Source organism: Nothobranchius furzeri, chromosome 14 (genome assembly GCF_043380555.1).
Source record: "Nothobranchius furzeri strain GRZ-AD chromosome 14, NfurGRZ-RIMD1, whole genome shotgun sequence".
Taxonomy (NCBI): domain Eukaryota; kingdom Metazoa; phylum Chordata; class Actinopteri; order Cyprinodontiformes; family Nothobranchiidae; genus Nothobranchius; species Nothobranchius furzeri.
In genome coordinates this window covers 36,816,897-36,835,529 of record NC_091754.1, presented here as the reverse complement: position 1 = coordinate 36,835,529, position 18,633 = coordinate 36,816,897, and the positions used below count along the sequence as shown (strand labels likewise).

Below are 18,633 nucleotides of genomic sequence, written 5' to 3'. Positions count from 1 at the left end.
CATCAGTTTCCAAAGCCCTCGGGAGAATGCACATTTCACCAACATTTGACCTCTAACCTCTTGCTATTTATATATATATATATATAGATAGATAGATAGATAGATAGATAGATAGATAGATAGATAGATAGATAGATAGATAGATAGATAGATAGATAGATAGATAGATAGATAGATAGATGATAGATAGATAGATAGATAGATAGATAGATAGATAGATAGATAGATAGATAGATAGATAGATAGATAGATAGATAGATAGATAGATAGATAGATAGATAGATAGATAGATAGATAGATAGATAGATAGATATAATTTTTTAAGCAATATCACACTCGAGATCGTGCGTTGTTGGTGACTATCAGCACTGGTGTGATTCGGTCGTGGGCACAAGGCCATAGATAATCACACCAGTGCTGATATTCACCAACAACGCACGATCTCGAGTGTGATATTGCTTTATACAACAGTTCTACCAGCTCATTTTATTTTATAACAACAATAAGCAGCAACAGATTATGATTTATTCATTTATTTATTCAGTTATCAGACTCCACCAACAAATAGTCCCAACATGAAACAGAGACTCAGACAAGGCTGTTGCTAGGCAACACAAACTAGTTCTTAATGACATTGGCTGTATGTTTGGGGTCACATTAGGTGAAAGTTGTGTCAATGAATACCTTAGTATTTTCAAGAGCACTCATTTGTAATGTCCACTATCAAGTTTGTCCTAATCTGGATTTAGGAGCCTTTGCTGTCATTGACTCCATTCGGTAGAAAGTCTTGAGCCAAGTTTTAACTCTTGACCTTAATCCAATAAAGAAGCCTCTTAAAGACATGAACCCAAACTGTCCTTGCTTCTCTTAATCTCATTACACATGTTGACCAGAAAGCTGATTGGTGCAGCACCAACTGTGTGAAAAAGAAATGTTCATGACATTGTGAAGATTTTTAATGTCAGTGGTTCCTGATCTTTGTTTGTTTTTGCCTGCATAAATTCTGCCGCAACATGACCTTACATTTATGCCACTATTTCCTTGAGGTGTGCAACACTGAAAAAATATTTTAAATTATTATTTTTGATTATAATGGGTCCCTGTGAGTTTTTCCTGCAGGCTGAACATGAAAATAGTCTCCTACACCTATCTCTTGCATTAGCTTCTGAAAGAAAAGAGACGGTGACACTCTAGAATTAGAGAAGCCTGACAGATCTACGTCACACTGTCTCTTAACATTCATGGACTCACCCATCCTAGCTTACGACAGAGAAGGCTGTTGTTGGTTTAGCATCCAGGAAACAGCAGATAACATCTAATTGAAGCTAACTCTTAGCATTAGCAACTCCACCACATAGCAGAACTCCTGCAGGCTTGTGTTATTTGTGGAGATAAAACATCAACGTAGCAGAGCAAACAGAGTAAGTGGTAGAGCCGTGTTGCTGTTATCCAATCAGAGGAGAGATGTCCAAATATCAGGAAATGAGTCCAGAGCCTACTGGGCCAACCCCCGCTCTGAGTATGATTCACAAGGTACTCGTTCCTAGTAGAGACTATGGATGAGCGAGTACACCACTATTAAATGAAATAAAATCAATATTAAAATTATTTTTCATTGAAGATCAGTTATCTGTGACCATATTTTTATATGTGACATCATCCAGCTGAAGCAGACATCTGCTTATTTCTAACAGCTGAGCTGTGGGAGCAAATATTCAGGCTTATTTAATCGTATTTTCTATCACCTGTGGATTTACTGCATTCACGTATGATTATTTATAAAACTATAAATAACAGGTCACTGCAGTCTGGGCGTAGAAAGTGTTTCTAGGAACTAAAGCTTGTTCAGCAGCTCACCTGTTCCTTCCACACTGACGGGAGAAATCCTCTCATCAACAGAGACGTAACTGAACACATGCCCGAAAAAAAACACCCACCACACGGCCCACTGAGAATTTCCCCTGACGGGTCCTGGTTCCTTCCGCCGTCCCTGTTAAACAGGAGCAGCTCATCATGTTAACTCAGGCTGGAGCTTGGCTACATTGGAGTTTATTAGTTTGACTACTACTATTCCACAAAGTTTTTGTAAATAAAAACACAGCTTAGATCTGTGACTCGTATAAAACCATTTACTTCAACTGTGCTCAAACGTGTCGGGGGCATGCGGCGGAGCGCCGTTTGTGAGGGACAGCAGCTGTGGGCCGTCTGATGGTTTTGTGTGTAGAGAGGGGCGGGTGCTCTTTGTGACTGGCCAATCACAGAACGTGAAGACAGTCATTTACCCAATGAGGATTCTCCTTCAGCACGGACACAGATATTCACGGGTTTTACTCATTTTATGCTCGTACTTGTCAAAAATGACATCTGAAACGAGAATCTGGCTCATCCCTAATAGAGACCCCTGCAAATGTGTTGAGTGAACCGTATCTTTAATGAACACAGCTCAGTTGGACTAAACTTGACTTTGGCTCAGCATGGCTTGCTTTTCAAAGTGAAACTGAGACACGGCTTTAGTGGGCGCACTAGTCATACCACACATGGAGGGGGCACACCCACACAAAAGTAGTAGTGATCTGTAAACCGCGCAGTATGATCTGTATGTCACACATAAACTGAACACAGCACAACAATGGCTAGGCAACCCTGGTCCTACAGAGCCACAGTCCTGCATGTTTTCCAGCCATGCATGAGCTTGCAGCTTCTAATTGGCTGAACACACCTGATCCAGGTTATCAACAGCAGGAAAAACAAAGATAGTTGGAAAACAAGCAGGACCGTGGCTCTCTAGGACCAGGCTTGCCCACCCATAGTCTGCATAGTGTAATTTTTGACCTCTGGCTTGCTGTGTGTATGTTTATTCAAACGATTGGCTGTACTACTGTGTAAGATGGTCAAACCATCTGTGACGTCAGCGTCGCATCGCAACAATCACAGCTGGACACTAAGGCATCTAGCAGCCCCTACTCCCCGGCTCCATCACAGTAAGAGACCCGTGAAGTTGCCGCTGCAGCAGGGAGGGGTACAGTACCGAGTTTCGGTGCCCAGCCCCACCAACACGTCATATTTCAACCCATTTTTCACCAAGCAGCTTTATGTTTATACACAGCATTTTGCCCTATTCATTCAGCAAATTAAAGTACAGAAATATAATTTTACATACCTAAAAAAATGGATCAGAAACTTCATGGTTGGTCTTTTAGTGCAATCGATACCCGAGCTAGCCGTCTTTGTCCAATAATTGTACGACTAAGATCCGAACACGAAACGCAGAGGACGCAACTAAAGTTTAGAGAGTCGAAATGACCGAACACTTTTAACATGAAGCTGAGGCCTTTCCCGGAGCTAGCTGCTAGCTTTAGCTCTGATGGCTCATTCTACCGGTCAGTCAAATCTAATTATTCATAATTTCAAGCATTTAATTACACCTAAATGAAAGAGTTACAAAACATCCACCCCCCTCAGAGTTGTCATTACTTCAAACTTGACCTATTAAACCTAAAAGGGTTTTTTGAACCAGGCTGTAAACATGTTTAATTCTGCTGTGAAGTTGGCATTTTTAACATGCGAGTCAATAGGAACTTGCTCCTTTCTGGAGGCAGCCTCTAGTGGTGGAGGGGAGAACTGCATTTTTTATTACTTCCATGTTGGATTCAGTTTTGACAGGGGGAGTTTGCTCCATGGTTAAAACCCTCTCTTATCATTGTCAGTTACCACTTGAGCAGGGATGTGGGTGCGATACAAAGTTCAGTGAATCACAAAACTGGGGAGATGATATGATAAGTTGTGATACTAATCGACAGACACATTCAATTCAATTCTGTTCAATTCAAGTGTATTTATATAGCGCCAAATCACAACAAGACTTTCACACAGTAAATATTCCAGTACAGTTCAGTTCATAAAGCCAATCAATAAAAATTTTCAGGGTAGTGTAGACTCGAAGGAGTTTATACTATTCTCTTCTTTTCGTGTCCTGTGGTAAACTTAGTATCGCTCTCCTTCGTCTTTGGTTTTTGACTTGTTTGGATTTGGATTTAGGATTAGATGGTTTGGTAACTCGACTTTGGAGCGTTTATGACATTGACTTTGGATCTCCCTGAGTTTTCCTCTTATCAGGACTGCTCTTCTCCTTTGTACCTTTTCAGTTAGTTAATCCCCAACCCCTTCTGGGTTGGTGTTTTCCACAGCACTTTGTTATTATTTCACCCGCACTCCTCTGTAAGGAACCCAGCAGGTTGCATCGACACATTCATTGAATGGGCGACGGTGGCACAGGAGTTAAGTGCTCGTCCCGTAATCGGAAGGTTGCAGGTTCGAGCCCCGATCCCTAGTAGAGACCGGGCAAGACACTTAACCCACATTGCCTGCTGGTGGTGGTCGGAGGGACCGGTGGAGCCAGTGCTCGGCAGCCTCGCCTCTGTCAGTGCGCCCCAGGGCAGCTGTGGCTACATTGTAGCTCATCCCCACCAGTGTGTGAATGTGTGTGTGTGAATGGGTGAATGACTGATTATGTTGTAAAGCACCTTGGGGGGTTCCAGGACTCTAGAAGGCACTATATCAAATACAGGCCATTTACCATTTCAAAATACAGTGTTCTCACAAGATCTGTCAGAAGGAAGGTGATAAAAAAACTGCTGCCATCTACTGGTCAGCATTTGAATTGCACTAAAGAAAACACAATTAATGTTGGTCTATAAGTTCTCAATAAAAAATGATACGCTGCTTTTAAATGTTTATTTAGTATCATATCACAACATATTGCAATACTTTGGTGTATCGATATTTTCTTACATCCATGTGAGTCTATGTCCCAACTTTTACCTTTATTCAGATTTATTGTGATTTGGTTTTGTATGTGTGGCAAAGTGGAGAAATGAGGGCCTGGGCGAAATTTGAACCCTAGACTCTCGGGTGAGAGTCACGTGCATTAACCAGTCAGCCAAAGGAATATCCCAAGTAGCCAGGGTGCTGCCACATATGCCTGTTTTTTTATTCAGTATTTAGACTTTGGCCTGGCTCAAAGGATTGAGTTTAAGTCAAGGTCAACTTTATGTATAAAACACCTTTACTGTTGCTCAAGTGCTGAACAAAACAATGCCATGAAATCAAACATGCTTCAGTGAAACATAAAATGTATCGCGTTAAAAACAAAGTATATGATAAAACTATAAATAAAAGGATGAGCGCAAACAATAAGATACCGGTTTAAAATAAGACAAGTTACAACAATAAAACTACAACAAACCAGATAAAAGACAAAAGATACACAACTCAACTACTACTAAAAGCCAAGTCAAATAAATAAGTTTTTAGTGTTGACTTAAAATGCTCCATGCTTTGAGTGGTCCACAGTTCTAGGGGCAGACTGTGCCAGAGCCTAGGGCCAGCCACTAAAAAAGCTCTATCCCCACGGGACTTTAAATGAGCTTTTGGGACCACTAATAATGGCTGGGAACAGGACCTCAAATTTCTTGTGGGAGTGTAGAAGGTGCGTAAATCATCAATGTGGGGTGGAGCAAGGCCAGAGAGAGGTTTACAAAGAAAAAGCACTAGTTTAAACTGAATCCTATACTGAACGGGAAGCCAAGAAGAGAAGCAAGCACCGGAGTTATGATCACACTTCCTTGTTCATCACACTTCCTTGTACCTGTTAGCAAACGGGCTGCTGCATTTTGGACCAACTGCAGACGATGTAAGGTGGAGTGTTCTAGGCCATAATAGAGGGAGTTGTGGTAGTCCCGCTGACATATGATAAACACATGGATCATTTGTTCCAAGACTGTTGCTGGTAGATATTTTTTAACCCTTGAAATTTGCCTTAAGGGATAGAAGCCAAACTGGACCACTGCACTCCCCTGTCTATCAAAGTTAAAGGAACCCTCAATAAAGATCGCAAGGTTTTTATGTAGGGCTTTGCAAATGCAGAAAAGGGACCAACTACAAGGTCTTGTCTGCCAAAGACTAAAATCTCAGTTTTGAGGTTATTCTTTTCATAAAATTGATAGACATCCATTGTGGTTATTAATGTTGCCTCCATTAACGAGGCAACAGATGTGAGAATGAGTGGAAGATAGACCTGAAGATCATCTGCAAAACACTGGAAGGTGATGTTATGTTTGGTGAAGATATAACCTAATGGCAAGATGTATAATGAAAACATTTTATTTAATAATAACGTCTTCTGAGTCCTACCTCTGAGTTTTCCCTTCTACACTATTCAACGCTCACTTTTGCTTCTAGAATTTTTTACTATACAGGTGAGTTCATGACCCAATCAGAGACTGCAGGGTGCTCTGGTTTTGTGGCTGTAAACAAGCCCAAATCATCCACTCTCCACCACCCGATCCACACTGCACCGGACCCTTCATGTTCATCCTGCGGGTGGTGGGTCCACATTTGGATGAGCCCATGTATCCGGTTCGGGCTGGGCCCGGCCGGGCCCATGGGCGACAGCCCTGCCACCAGGCGCTCGCTCATGGGCCCCAACCCCAGGCCTGGCTCCAGGGTGGGACCCCAGTAACCCTCCGGGCCGGGTACTCCGAATCTTTGATTGTATATCCATGAAAGATCCACTGAACCATTCTTTGTCTCACCCTTCACCTAAGACCAATTTGTCATGGGAGACCCTACCAGGGGCACAAAGTGCCCCAGACAACATAGCTCCTAGGATCATTAGAGCACTCAAACTCCTCCACCACGATAAGGTGACGGTTCAAGGAGGAGTATGTATAGATCGTTAGTTTAATTGTCATAGTTTTTTGTATGTATTTTGTGATTCCTGTCTTCTTCTTCTTCCTGTGAGACTGGTGGGGCAGTGCCTTAGCACTCCCTATGGATGAGCCGTCATTGGCTAACACCAGATATGTCTATGTATTTATTTGCATATCACCTTACTGTGCATGACTTGTCTTCACTTGTCATCTAGAATCTACTGGCACTGATCCATAACTGGCTCACTGAACGGGTGTGAGGAAGTTACTTTTTGTTTATAAAAACAGGCTGCAGTACCAAATTTGACCACTGGATGTCATTCTTGCTTCATTCTCACATTTGCACCTTAAAACTGTCTTAATATGGAGCATTTCTACAATAAGATTACTGCTGATGATGTCTTCTCTAGCTGTTTCCTAAAGAGTTTAAAAACACTGCAAACATGCAAATCACAACCCTTGGTTGAGGGTGAAGCAGATTGTTGACAGATGACATCATCTCATCAGTGATGGGTAATCGGTTTATCACCTTAACCTTGAGCACCAATGAAGGTTTCATTGCACTGGTGTTGGCCTTGTTTATTCCTCTTTATGAATCACTTTGGTTTTCTTTGTTTTTCTGATGTTTTCGGACCTTAGCCCATTCCACCATTCGAATGTTAACCCCACCTACCTTTTGCTCCGCCTTCCCTGCCTCCTCACCCCACCCAAGAAACCCCACTGTGACACAAAGCAGCAGTTTATTTTGGTCCCAACTGCATGTGTATTATTTCCTTCTCACTCAATAGATCCAGCAGACTATAATTACTTTGATTAACTCCTACCAGTGTTTCTGACTGAAAATAGATCTGTGAGTAGCTGATCTGTGGATGGTAGGAAAGCGGCTCATTCACAAGCCTCAGAAGAAGCCAATCACCTTTAAGTGCTTGGATGTGATGACTCATGAAATGTCTTAAAGCCTCTTTGATCTGATTGTTTTTCTGTTTTGGAACAACTCTAATGGGCAGAAATAAGCGGTGAAATTGCAATGTGGGTTCTCAGTGCAGGCAGGGATTCAGCAGTGTGTCATGCTGTTTGGTGTATTTTGGTCCCAGATTGTAGTAACAAGGTGTTCTTTGTCAAATAGCCAAGTGCTCTCCCCACCTCTACCTCCAGTGGAGACTGGCATGACCGAGCTTTGGTTCTTTTTGACCACAGGCCATGATTTTGACCACCCTGAGACAAAAAAGGATTGGAGGATGAGTGAGGGAGGGGGTGTGTGGGTGGAGGAAGGATACACAGATAAATCTGCTCATAATTATAGCCCCTCAAGCTGATGCACAGTGAAAGCTGCAGCTATGCCAAACTATAATTTAGCTTTCAGTTTCTAATTATATGATTGGTTTTAAAAGCTCATCACTCGGCTGGAAACCGAAAGTATGTGTCGGTGTTGTGTTTTCTATGATCTCCTCTAAGCTCATTAATAACCGTAAGAAAGGGCGATGTGATCTTGGCCACTGCTGTGTCTTTACTGGTTTATTACACCGAATCATTTAGATACTACACACACCCTCTTTACGCTCACACTTGTTCTTTTTGGACTTAATTTCAGGTCATGGAAAAGTTTTTGGTACCTTTTTTTTGTGTAAAGTTCCAACGTGAATTACTTCATTAGCATAATTAAGCTGCAACTGTCCCAATGTGATTTATTTGTGCTTTAAAAATAGGTCTACGTTTCCCTAAGTGCCATTGTAACACTTTAATATGACTTTTATTGTTAACTAAAGCAACTTAATAAAATTTAGGTCATTTAGGTTTTGAAACTAGAAATCTGTCAAACCCAACAGGTTGTCAAATAGTTTTTTAAAGGTCTTGTTCACTGAGAAACCATTTAATACTTTATCTTTCTGAAATATTTGTGTCACTCTGTGTTACAGTTGCACAGTGAATGTGAAAATTGCCAGCGCCTGCACGAGCCGCAGAAAGGAAACGGACAGCAAAACAATGGGATCAGGAGGGCTAGTCTCTTCTACTCACAGGGAAAATTAGTATTCATGGCCCCGGCCACTTTGGCATGTGATAGTGGCCGTGTGTGTTGATTTTGTGTCCAGGAGAGAGCAGAGCACGTGACAGCCAGTGGAAGCACATTGCTGCACTCACCAGTGCTGTGCAATCAAGTGAATTTCAGCCAAAACTGATAACAGTCTGCAGGAGGGCGCACAGCGAGTGTACAGCGTTGCTCCGCCTAACTCGCAGCGGTTGCAGCTTCATTCATCAAATCAAACAATCTTATCACCAAATAACAAGGTTGTCTGTCAAAAGCTTTCTCTTCAGCTGTTTCAGCTGTATCCAGAGGATTTACCGTAAGTGTTCAGAGTTGACCACAAATACCAGCAGTGTGTGTAATACTATGACAACATTTATTCTGGTGAGAACTGGCCTGCATGCTAACTCATTAATAGACAGTGACATCACTGCTTTGCAATAAACATAAACGTAGAATTTTTGTACATGAAAAAAATGTTTTTCCGTAATTAGATCCATTTCTTTCCTAACCTGCCAAAATGTGATTAAAGCATCCTGCTGCCTCTGAAGGGTTATTTCTACATTTCAATGACTATTTTATCTTTTAGGTATTTCTCTGTACATCAAAGCATGCTGGGTCTTCTTCAGCATCTTATACAAAACTGGGCAATTTCACTTACTGAAATGTGATTTTAGCATCCATGTTGGCTCTGAAAGACTTAATCTGCCAAGCGACAGTGGCTCAGGGGTGGGAGTTCACCCTGTAATCAGTGGGTTGCAGGTTCAGTCCTCAGGCTCCAGCAGTCGTTGTGTCTTTGGGCAAGACACCTAATCCTTGTCTGCCGGAGGAGGTGGGAGGGGCTTGTGGTGCTTGTTTACAGCAGCCCCGCCTCTGTCAGTGCGCCCAAAGGCAGCTATGGCTACATTGTAGCTCATCACCACCAGTGTGTGAATGGATGAGTGATTCACTTTAGCGTGAAGCTCTTTATTTCTCTCCTATAGAATAGATCCTACACATCACACACACTGGGACCTTCCCAGTTAACGTCTAGGATGGCTAAGACTGACTGCCCCACTTATCATGTCATTTTTACAAAACCCACTGCGCCTCAGAAAGTCCCCTCAGTACCCCATTCACCTCTGAATCCCTCTGAGCCCTTTCCACCGACACCTATGGAACCCTTATATGTGATGTGTACCTGGAAACTTACCTGGAGTAAAAGTAAAGTCGCCTTTTCTTTGCTCCAACTCATCACTCACCAATCAGACACCCGGCCAATAATAACTCAGCACTTCTAAATGCCTTAAAAGTTTCATTCAGTCATAACGAAAGCCTCACAAAGGATGAAATGGTTGTACAGAATCCCAGATGTGTCCAGGATAGGTGAAACTGTTTATTAACATTTACTCTGGCTGCCTGGGTGTTCGTTACACTGGTCACGGTCTAATTCTTGTTAGCTTCTGGCCACCTATTATTTAACGACATGCCACAGTAGCAGCTGGAGCTAACAGCCTGTGGTTTTGCTTTTAGTTTCAGCTCACACCTCCTTGTTGTGTCCTCTGGTGGTTTCAGACCAGCCATTGTTCCCTGTCCCTCTGGGTGGTGTCTCTGCCTTCGGGTTTGGGGTTGTGGTTCTGCCCGATCTCCACTAACCTGTAGTAACCTTGGGTGGTCCCCAGTAACATCTCATTTAAGTGCTCAGAGACAAAATAGCTGATAAGTCTTCATAAAAAGCTATGGTCAACTGTGAAATCCAATTCATGTCCTGCTGAGTGGTGGTTTATTTTAGTTATTTAATGTCCTTCTGAGAGGTTTTTGCTGTGCATCTCAGTACTGAGCGGATTTTTATAACAGCCTCCTGCACAGCAGAGAAATAAAAGCACAGCAGTAACAATTCTGGCTGCTTGGCCAAAGCCGTGCCATCCCATCCCAGAATGCACCGTGGCTGTTTTATGTAAGAGGCTGTTCTGTTCTATTCTTAGCTCCACCTCAGTGAGAAAGAGCGCTGGCTGCCTGAGAGACCGCAGCGCAGAGATCCGATGAGGTGGGAACCAGCACAGCACTGCCATGGGGCTCAGACACAGGGGCATGGGCAGGACAGTATGCCCATTTATGGTCTTTGGAGGAAGTAGAGGTGTTTGGGTGTGTAGCGTAGGCAAATAGATGATTTTTTATTTGTTATGACCAGGAAGATGTAATATTCAATATAAATATAAAATATTAAACTGCAAGGTCTTTATTGTAATTATTCAGAAGATTCTAGGATTTAATTCAGAAGATCTAGGTTCTTTGCTTTTTCAATGATCAACCACAGTTCGAGTTATTTCAAGAAAGAATCAAGTTTATAAAAGCAAGAATTTATTTTGCAAACAATTAAAGCATGACTAATTAACTAAGCATTTACTGTGAGTGGATGTATCTACACATGATGAAGGAAGCTGTGAGTGAATGCGATGTCAGTCAGAGCTTCCTTATCAAAGTAAGCTGAGTTCTGGTGAAAAGAATTTGGTTTGCTCTAAGCTACAAAGTTCTTATCATCAGAAGAACATCCAGACGTGATCTGTCATGTCTATTTCACCCGTTTTGGAGAGACCCTCTTGGTGGATCCGAAAGTCGCAGGGGTCGGCCGACCTCTGGCACCGGAGGGCTGTAGAATACCGTGGTACTGACTCTTCGGTCCAGAGATGTCTCGGGCCACAACAGCTGGATGGAACCGTGTGTCTGGCGGACTCTTAAGGAGTCTAACAACATCAGCTTTGTTTCTGCAGGAACTGTTTGCTCATCAGCTTTGCAGGTGCAAAAGGGTTTTGACGACGTATCTTTGATGGTGAAAGAGGTTTTACTACAGATGGCCGGCCTGAGCGATTCTCTAGAACTGTCGAATCACTCAGGATGATCCAGGTTTAAGGTTTTGATGTTATGACTTGCACAGCCAATCAGAGGCTGACAAGTTTGAGAGATGTTACCAAGACAACTCAGAAACACGCCTTCTTGATACAGGATGTTCTGATTGGTTTAAAAGTCTCTAAGTGTTGGAGTTTAACTTAACCTCACTTGTTATGGTGTGAGTGCAGGTGTGAGGACCTCGTCGTCTAAACATGGTGAACACATGGCAGGTTCTAGTAGACACACATAACATCCATTCAGTGAGCACAGATGAATGAAGCATTTCATTATACTATAATTATTATAAGTAGTAATAAACAAATATTTATTTAATGATTATCTAGATTATGAGTCATGGAAGAAGTTCATATTGATTTAGTAAATCATTCTTGAATTTAGCAATTGATTCGAGCAGGAGTTGTTCCTTCTGTGGAGGCAGACAGATGGGACCTTGGGAAAGAAAGTTATTGTTTATCTTTCAGAGCTGCAGCGTCTGTGAGTCCCAGCTGGTTTGAAGGCTTGCTCATTTAAAGGGAACACATACAGTGTTGTGTCTCCTTTCTGACCAGATGTTGAATAGATGTTGAAAGGTCAGGCTGTACATTAACTGACCATTGCTGGACGCTACAGGTGGGTCTACGGGGGAGGGGGGTATGTTTGATAGTACAACATGAAACCAGATTATAAATAGTGCTGTATCCTGAAATAATGCTTCGTATGTTTATTTACAGCATCTGTCCTCAAACCAGTGAACTAACAGTTTGATGCAAAAACCGTGACAGATGGTGGCCGTTCCCCCGTCTGATCTGCTGTATCCCCTGTGTGTCTACCACCACCCTCCTCTTTGTCCCTCAGCCTCCAACTTTCCGCCTTTTATCGATGTCCAATCCTATTATAATTATTTCCCACAAAGCTGTGCAGAGTCAGTCATGGGGCTGTGTGTGTGTTGCAGTCACAGCACAAGAACTCCTGATCAGGTGCTGGAGCTGTCAGATTATGGCCTCAGTGCTTTTCTTGGAAGCAGGATTTAAAGAATCTGGTAGCAAATTATCCATCAATTAAAAATGTCCACACCATTGTACTATCCTTGTTTGTTGTAGAGAATCAGTCATATATGAACTAGAGCATCTTCCAGCTCGGTGATTTGGTTTTATGGGCCATATTTGAACGGATCAGATTGTCTCTCACAACAGGTTGCAGCTTAACACCATGAAAAAAACTTTATTCTGATTATAAAAGACAAAATATCTCCTCTCACCGTGGTTGGGAGGAGGGGTCTACTTGTTTCTTGTTTACATCCCTTCTCTCTTGGACTCATGCTACGGACCAGCATGAGTCAGACCCATTACACGTCATGAACCTTTTGCAAACACAATGTCCTTGTAGCAAAACACACATGCACCAATGCTTCCTGCTTGTGGTTTGCAACAAAGCCAACAACCCAAGTGAGCGTTGACAATGTTGGGAAATTATTAACATTGTTGACACTGTAGCAGGAACACATAGCCTGTGGTTTGAGTAAGGCAGGCAGCAGTGCTGGACTTAGCCTGTCAGAGCTGCATGCAGCATCTAAAGCCTTGGGACTGGTGACGCTGCAGGCTACAGTTTAAAAAGATTTCACTTCAAATGCAAAACGGGCAGTAGCAACTCTACAGTACGGCTTTCCAAATCCCAGAGTTTCACCGTCTATTTCCTCTAAAAAGCTAAAGAAGGAGAAAGGTGTAGGAGACTATTTTCATGTTCAGCTTGCATGAAAAGCTCAGAGTGACCCATTATAATCAGAAATAATCATTAAAAATGTTTTTCAGTGAACCACAGGGAACTCTGAGGTGGCATCATCCCTGACCCTTATGATGGCGTTCTATAAATGTTGACTGTCGATAGGGATGGGTACCTTTGACATTTGAATCAATCCGGTACTATTTCCTGGTACCTAGGAATCGATACCGGTACGTAACGGTACCAATTTTCGATACTTTTGAGTGTTTAATATTTTAATTCTCTTTTATAAATCAATATATATTTTTCTCAATTTATAACCATGTTTGATAAATATCACAATAAATAACATACAACTGTTTGTATTTTAACATCGTCCTTGTAGTTTTATAAGCTGATAATTAAACTGAAGCAAACATCTTTACTGTGAACTAGATTTACTGTGTATCTTCATTCCTTTTGCCATCTTTTTTCATTTGATTTTTCCTACTGGGAAGTTAGAATTTCCGAGGAGAAAGCGAACACACCATTAGCTGATAACAATGGTGGCAATGGAAGCTAACATATCAAGCTAACGTTATCTTAAACAGTTTATTTAACTGCTGGAGTATTTTTAAACAATGATGCCTCACACTTAGATCGTTGTCGCTGGTTTCATCTTCACCTAATAACCCGTCGCATTTAGTAAAGTGAAGCCAAACTTTAGAGCGCGTTCATGTTCTTCTAGTCAGAAATTCAGAGTTCCAAGGAGAAAGCGAACGCACCATTAGCGAAACTGAAGCTAACATATCAAGCTAACGTTATCTTAAACATTTTATTTACCTACCGGGGCAGATTAAGATGAGGATGTCTCACTTAGATCGTTGTCGCTGGTTTCATCATCACCCAGTTACCCATCACATTTAGTGAAGTGGACCCAAGCTTTAGCGTGCGTTCTTTCTACCATACTGCTCTGTTTACAACTGGCTCGCAGCCACCGATGACATAACGCTCTTACGCATGCGCAGCTGTCTAGGCAAGTTCTCGTTGTGAAGGACGGTACCGAAAAAAGGCACAGTTTCAAATGACGTGAATCGGTGCTCGGTCGGTACTGTGGAATTCGGTCGGTACCTTAAAAAGTACCGAATTCGGTACCCATCCCTAACTTTCAATGTTACACCCGTCAACGCAGTGGACACTCATTCATTCAGTGTGGACACATCTACTCTATTCTGGGTCTATCTGAGGCTGATTCTGCATGTTGAGTCATGAGAGGACATCATGGTTTGTTTGTGTGTGTGTCTGGGGGGGGGGGATTCCCCACCGTGTCTGACCTTCAGCCCTCATGGATTCTCAGCTGATTTCATCTGTTGCTTCAGACAAACTCTCCTGAGAGGGCTATTCCCACAACATAAGTCACTGTTTACAGTCGTTTACACGCTTTAAAGCCTCTACTACTAGCAGGATTAGTGGTTTAGCACGCTGACTTCAGAATTAACTTCACTGTGTCATGGAGGCACCGCGCTTGTTACTCCACTAGCTCATCATAGACATAGGCATATCCTCTCTCAGACAGAAAATATTAATTTTTGATCAAAGTCACAAAAATCATAGAGTGGCCTCCAGAGAGAGGACCTTTTTCCTGTAGCGACAACCTGGTCCTGAGTCACTGCTGTGCAGATGATACCATTGAATTTCACAGGGGTTACAGGTATGTGTGTAGTCATGTGTGTGATGGTCAACTGTTTCAGATCTGGGAACCTCTAAACAAAAGACAAAGATTAACCTAATGATGTTTTGTACTTCACTATTTCACTTTTGACTTCTGTGCTGCAGATGTTTCTAAGTAATGGTGCTCACTTTCTCTGAAACAAGGCTGTTAATCGGTTTGAAACTCTTCACAAATGAAAACTGTAAAAGCTTTCTAAAATGTAAAAATGATTCATCTTGTATTCTTGTTATATTTTTATCACTCAGTGATGTAAGGTGTTCAGGGATCGGTGGTTTAAAAACTGATCGAGTTTCACAGACATGAGCAGTCACACAGCAGGATGGGTGTGTCACAATCGTGGCATGCAGATATAAATATATATGTCATTGTAGGTGTGATTTTATAGGACAAAAAAACATTGTTTTTAATCAAATCAAATCAACTTTATTTATAAAGCGCTTTCACGTGCCCAAAACGGACAAAGTGCTGTACACCAATAACAAGCACAACAATAAAACAGACATATAACCATTTAAAATACAATGAGAAATCCCGAGTACAAGTTCGCAATCCATATCAGTCCTGTTTCCAGAATCAGATCCACACATTCAAAGTGATGCTGCCCACACAATGCCAACGACAATATCCAAACGCCAACAAGAACAGATGTGTTTTTAGTCGGCTTTTAAAGGCCTCCAGTGATTTGGCCTGCTTTATATCGGCTGGCAGCTCATTCCAAAGACTTGGTCCGAGCACTGAAAAGGCACGACTCCCACGAGACTTCAGGCTGTACCTGGGCACAGTTAATAGTCTCTGGTCAGCTGACCTAAGGGAACGCACTGGGACATGCCAGTGGATGATGTCAGAAAGGTATTTAGGTACCCCTGAGTTTAACGCCCTAAACACAAACAGGATTACCTTAAACCTGATGCAGTAGGAGCTAGGGAGCCAATGCAAGGCACGTAGAACTGGTGTAATATGTTCAGACCTCCTGGTAGATGTTAACAAATGAGCAGCCGAGTTCTGAACCGCCTGGAGGCGTGCTATTGGAGCTTGCCTAAGCCCCGCATATAGCGAGTTGCAATAATCCAGCCTGCAGGTGACAAAGGCATGGATCACAGTTTCCAAATGATTATGTGACAGCAATGCCTTAATTTTCGCTTCATGGCGTAGACGAAAGAAGCAAGATCTCACGATTCCGTTCACTTGAGCATCAAATCTGAGCTCTGCGTCCAACTTTACCCCTAGGTTAGTGACCACCGCCTTCTGATGCTGTGCCAGTGTGGAAAAATCAAGCCCATGGGCACCTCCTAGGGTCTTTGGTGGAGTAAACGGAATTACTTCAGTCTTGTTTTTGTTGAAACACAAGTAGTTCTGAGCCAACTATAGCTTGATGTCCTCCAGGCAGTCCAACAAAGGTTTAATGGTGCAGAAACCACCACGCCTAATTGGAAAAATGACCTGGCAATTGTCAGCATATAGATGGTTATGGACTTGTTCCTGATATAGTTCTCTAGTATGTGATTGTGATATGACTGTATACCATCGAGACACCTTTGAAGCTTGTTAATCTGGCCCTGAACATACTTACATTTGCCACATATGTCATTAAAGTTGTAGGAAAGATGCTGGTCCTAAGGTAAGACCTTGTGGAACGCCTGTTTGTGAGTTCTGAAAGTTGTCCCACCTAGACTGTTTTTAATGCTGTTAAACTTGCAGGAATTTGTCCTCTTGTCTCTGTGATTATCCAGACTTCAGCGACCAGCTGCTGGAGGTGGTTGGTCTGGAAGGGGCCATAGAGATGGGACAGATCTACACTGGGCTGAAGAGTGCTGGACGCAGACTTGCTCAGTGTACCAGTGTGATCATCAGGTTAGCTGCTGCTTCCTGTTTTCACCACATTTGAATCCTGCTCATCCTTCTGATTTGGGGCTTTTGCTGTCTCCCATCACGGCTCCCTCTTTGTCTCCAAAGTTAAGCAACTAGAACATTTTCTGAACATGTACAATAAAAAATGTATTCCTCCAGAGGTTTCATGCATTTGAATCCAAACCTTAATTTGCTACTAGGTGGTAAATTATATATCTTAGCCACACGGGCTTCGGGGTGAACTTCTGAGCTGACTCGGAGCTTTGCTTCCAGACCTACACCCAAGTCCTGGAGCTCCTTAAATGCTTTGGCCTGGAATCCTGACAAATAATCTACCTGCTGCCAATTTGGGAATATTTTCCTCTAAACTGATGCGTGTGTCCAGGTGTTTAAAGTGTTTCATTTTTCTCTTTACCAATTTTAAATGCAGCATATTTATCACAGCACCGCAGTTTTCCCCTAAATGAAGCAGTCTCACTGATTGTGGTGATGCACTCAATGCACTCAGATAATAAACAAATGTGTCTTTAGGGCCATGAAGGTGTTGTTCTTTGAAGACAAATAATGAATTTAATGCAGAGAGCTAGGACAAAGAAACTGCCAACAAACAATTTCTGTTGTTTCCTTATTTTGTGATTCAGATACAATAAAGTGTGCTTGAAAGGGAGTCACAAACTTACGTTTTGTCGAAATGCAAGAGTGAGCTTCACTTTAATTTAGATGTTTTGTTGCATCTTCAACCTCCCATGGTGTGTCTGTTGGTGCAGCAGAGGTGATTTTCCACAAACGTGTTCAGAGACACGCCCCCAAATGTTTCAAAGGCCTGAATTAAAGCAGAGTTTTTCACAGCTATTCTCCCACAATGTGTTTGTTCAGTCACAGAGGCGTACATGAAAGTCTTAAACCAATTCCTGTGTGTGTGTGTGTGTGTGTGTGTGTGTGTGTGTGTGTGTGTGTGTGTGTGTGTGTGTGTGTGTGTGTGTGTGTGTGTGTGTGTGTGTGTGTGTGTGTGTGTGTGTGTGTGTGTGTGTGTGTGTGTGTGTGTACAGTGGGTCTGTGGGATTAAAGCCTGTCTGGGAACTGCTCTCATGGGAACAAAGGAAACAGTGTCTAACCTGCTCTGGAACAGTGTTAGCAGGCCCTTAGAATTTTGTTCTAGCTAATTTTTACAACCCCTGCTCCAAACTCTTGCTCTCCACCTCCATCTTTAGGCCTTCTTCCTCTGGCTGTCTTTTTACAGGACATCCCGCCGTCTACCGATGCAGATAGATGGCGAGCCCTGGATGCAGCCCCCCTGTTCGGTGAGAGTTCACATCACCTCCTCAGTTTATGTTTCCATGAAGACCAGTTTTCTGAAACTCCTTTTCACATTCAGCTCTAACAGCTGGACCTGCCAGTTTCAGGCCCAGAAAGACGTATCTCATCCGGATAGATCCGAGCAGACTCCTATTTCTATACTAACACAGTCAGCTGTGTGCCACACAAGGTTGATTACATGGCTTTTCTCCTTTCGTGGCTTTTTGTTCACCAATACCTTCGACACCCCCTCCACTTGACCCTCCAACATTTTAATTGCATTAAAATTTCTGCACATTGTTAATCTCACGGGAGGGACTAAATTTACTGTCATGGTACAAGAGCTTCCTAATGTTAGATATTTCAAGGCCACAGAGGTTTATTTTGTTGTAAAAAATAAAGTGTGACTGTCAGACTTGTAAGCCCTCCAACAAAGAAACCATATTTCCTCACTTCTG

General features: G+C 42.4%; 1 protein-coding gene across 4 annotated transcripts in view; it reads left to right on the top strand.

Moving 5' to 3' along the window:
• Positions 1 to 18,633, top strand: part of LOC107389555 (diacylglycerol kinase beta) — a 122,385-nt gene that overhangs the window by 98,338 nt on the left and 5,414 nt on the right. For all 4 annotated transcript variants that reach the window (XR_008564478.2, XM_015965741.3, XM_070544094.1 and 1 more), the window contains 2 exons: positions 16,762 to 16,882; positions 18,120 to 18,180. Coding sequence is in view for 3 of the 4 variants with exons in the window: in XM_015965741.3 (XP_015821227.1) it covers positions 16,762 to 16,882; positions 18,120 to 18,180 (182 nt within the window). In the remaining variant the exon portion in view is untranslated. The remainder of the gene's footprint in view (positions 1 to 16,761; positions 16,883 to 18,119; positions 18,181 to 18,633) is intronic.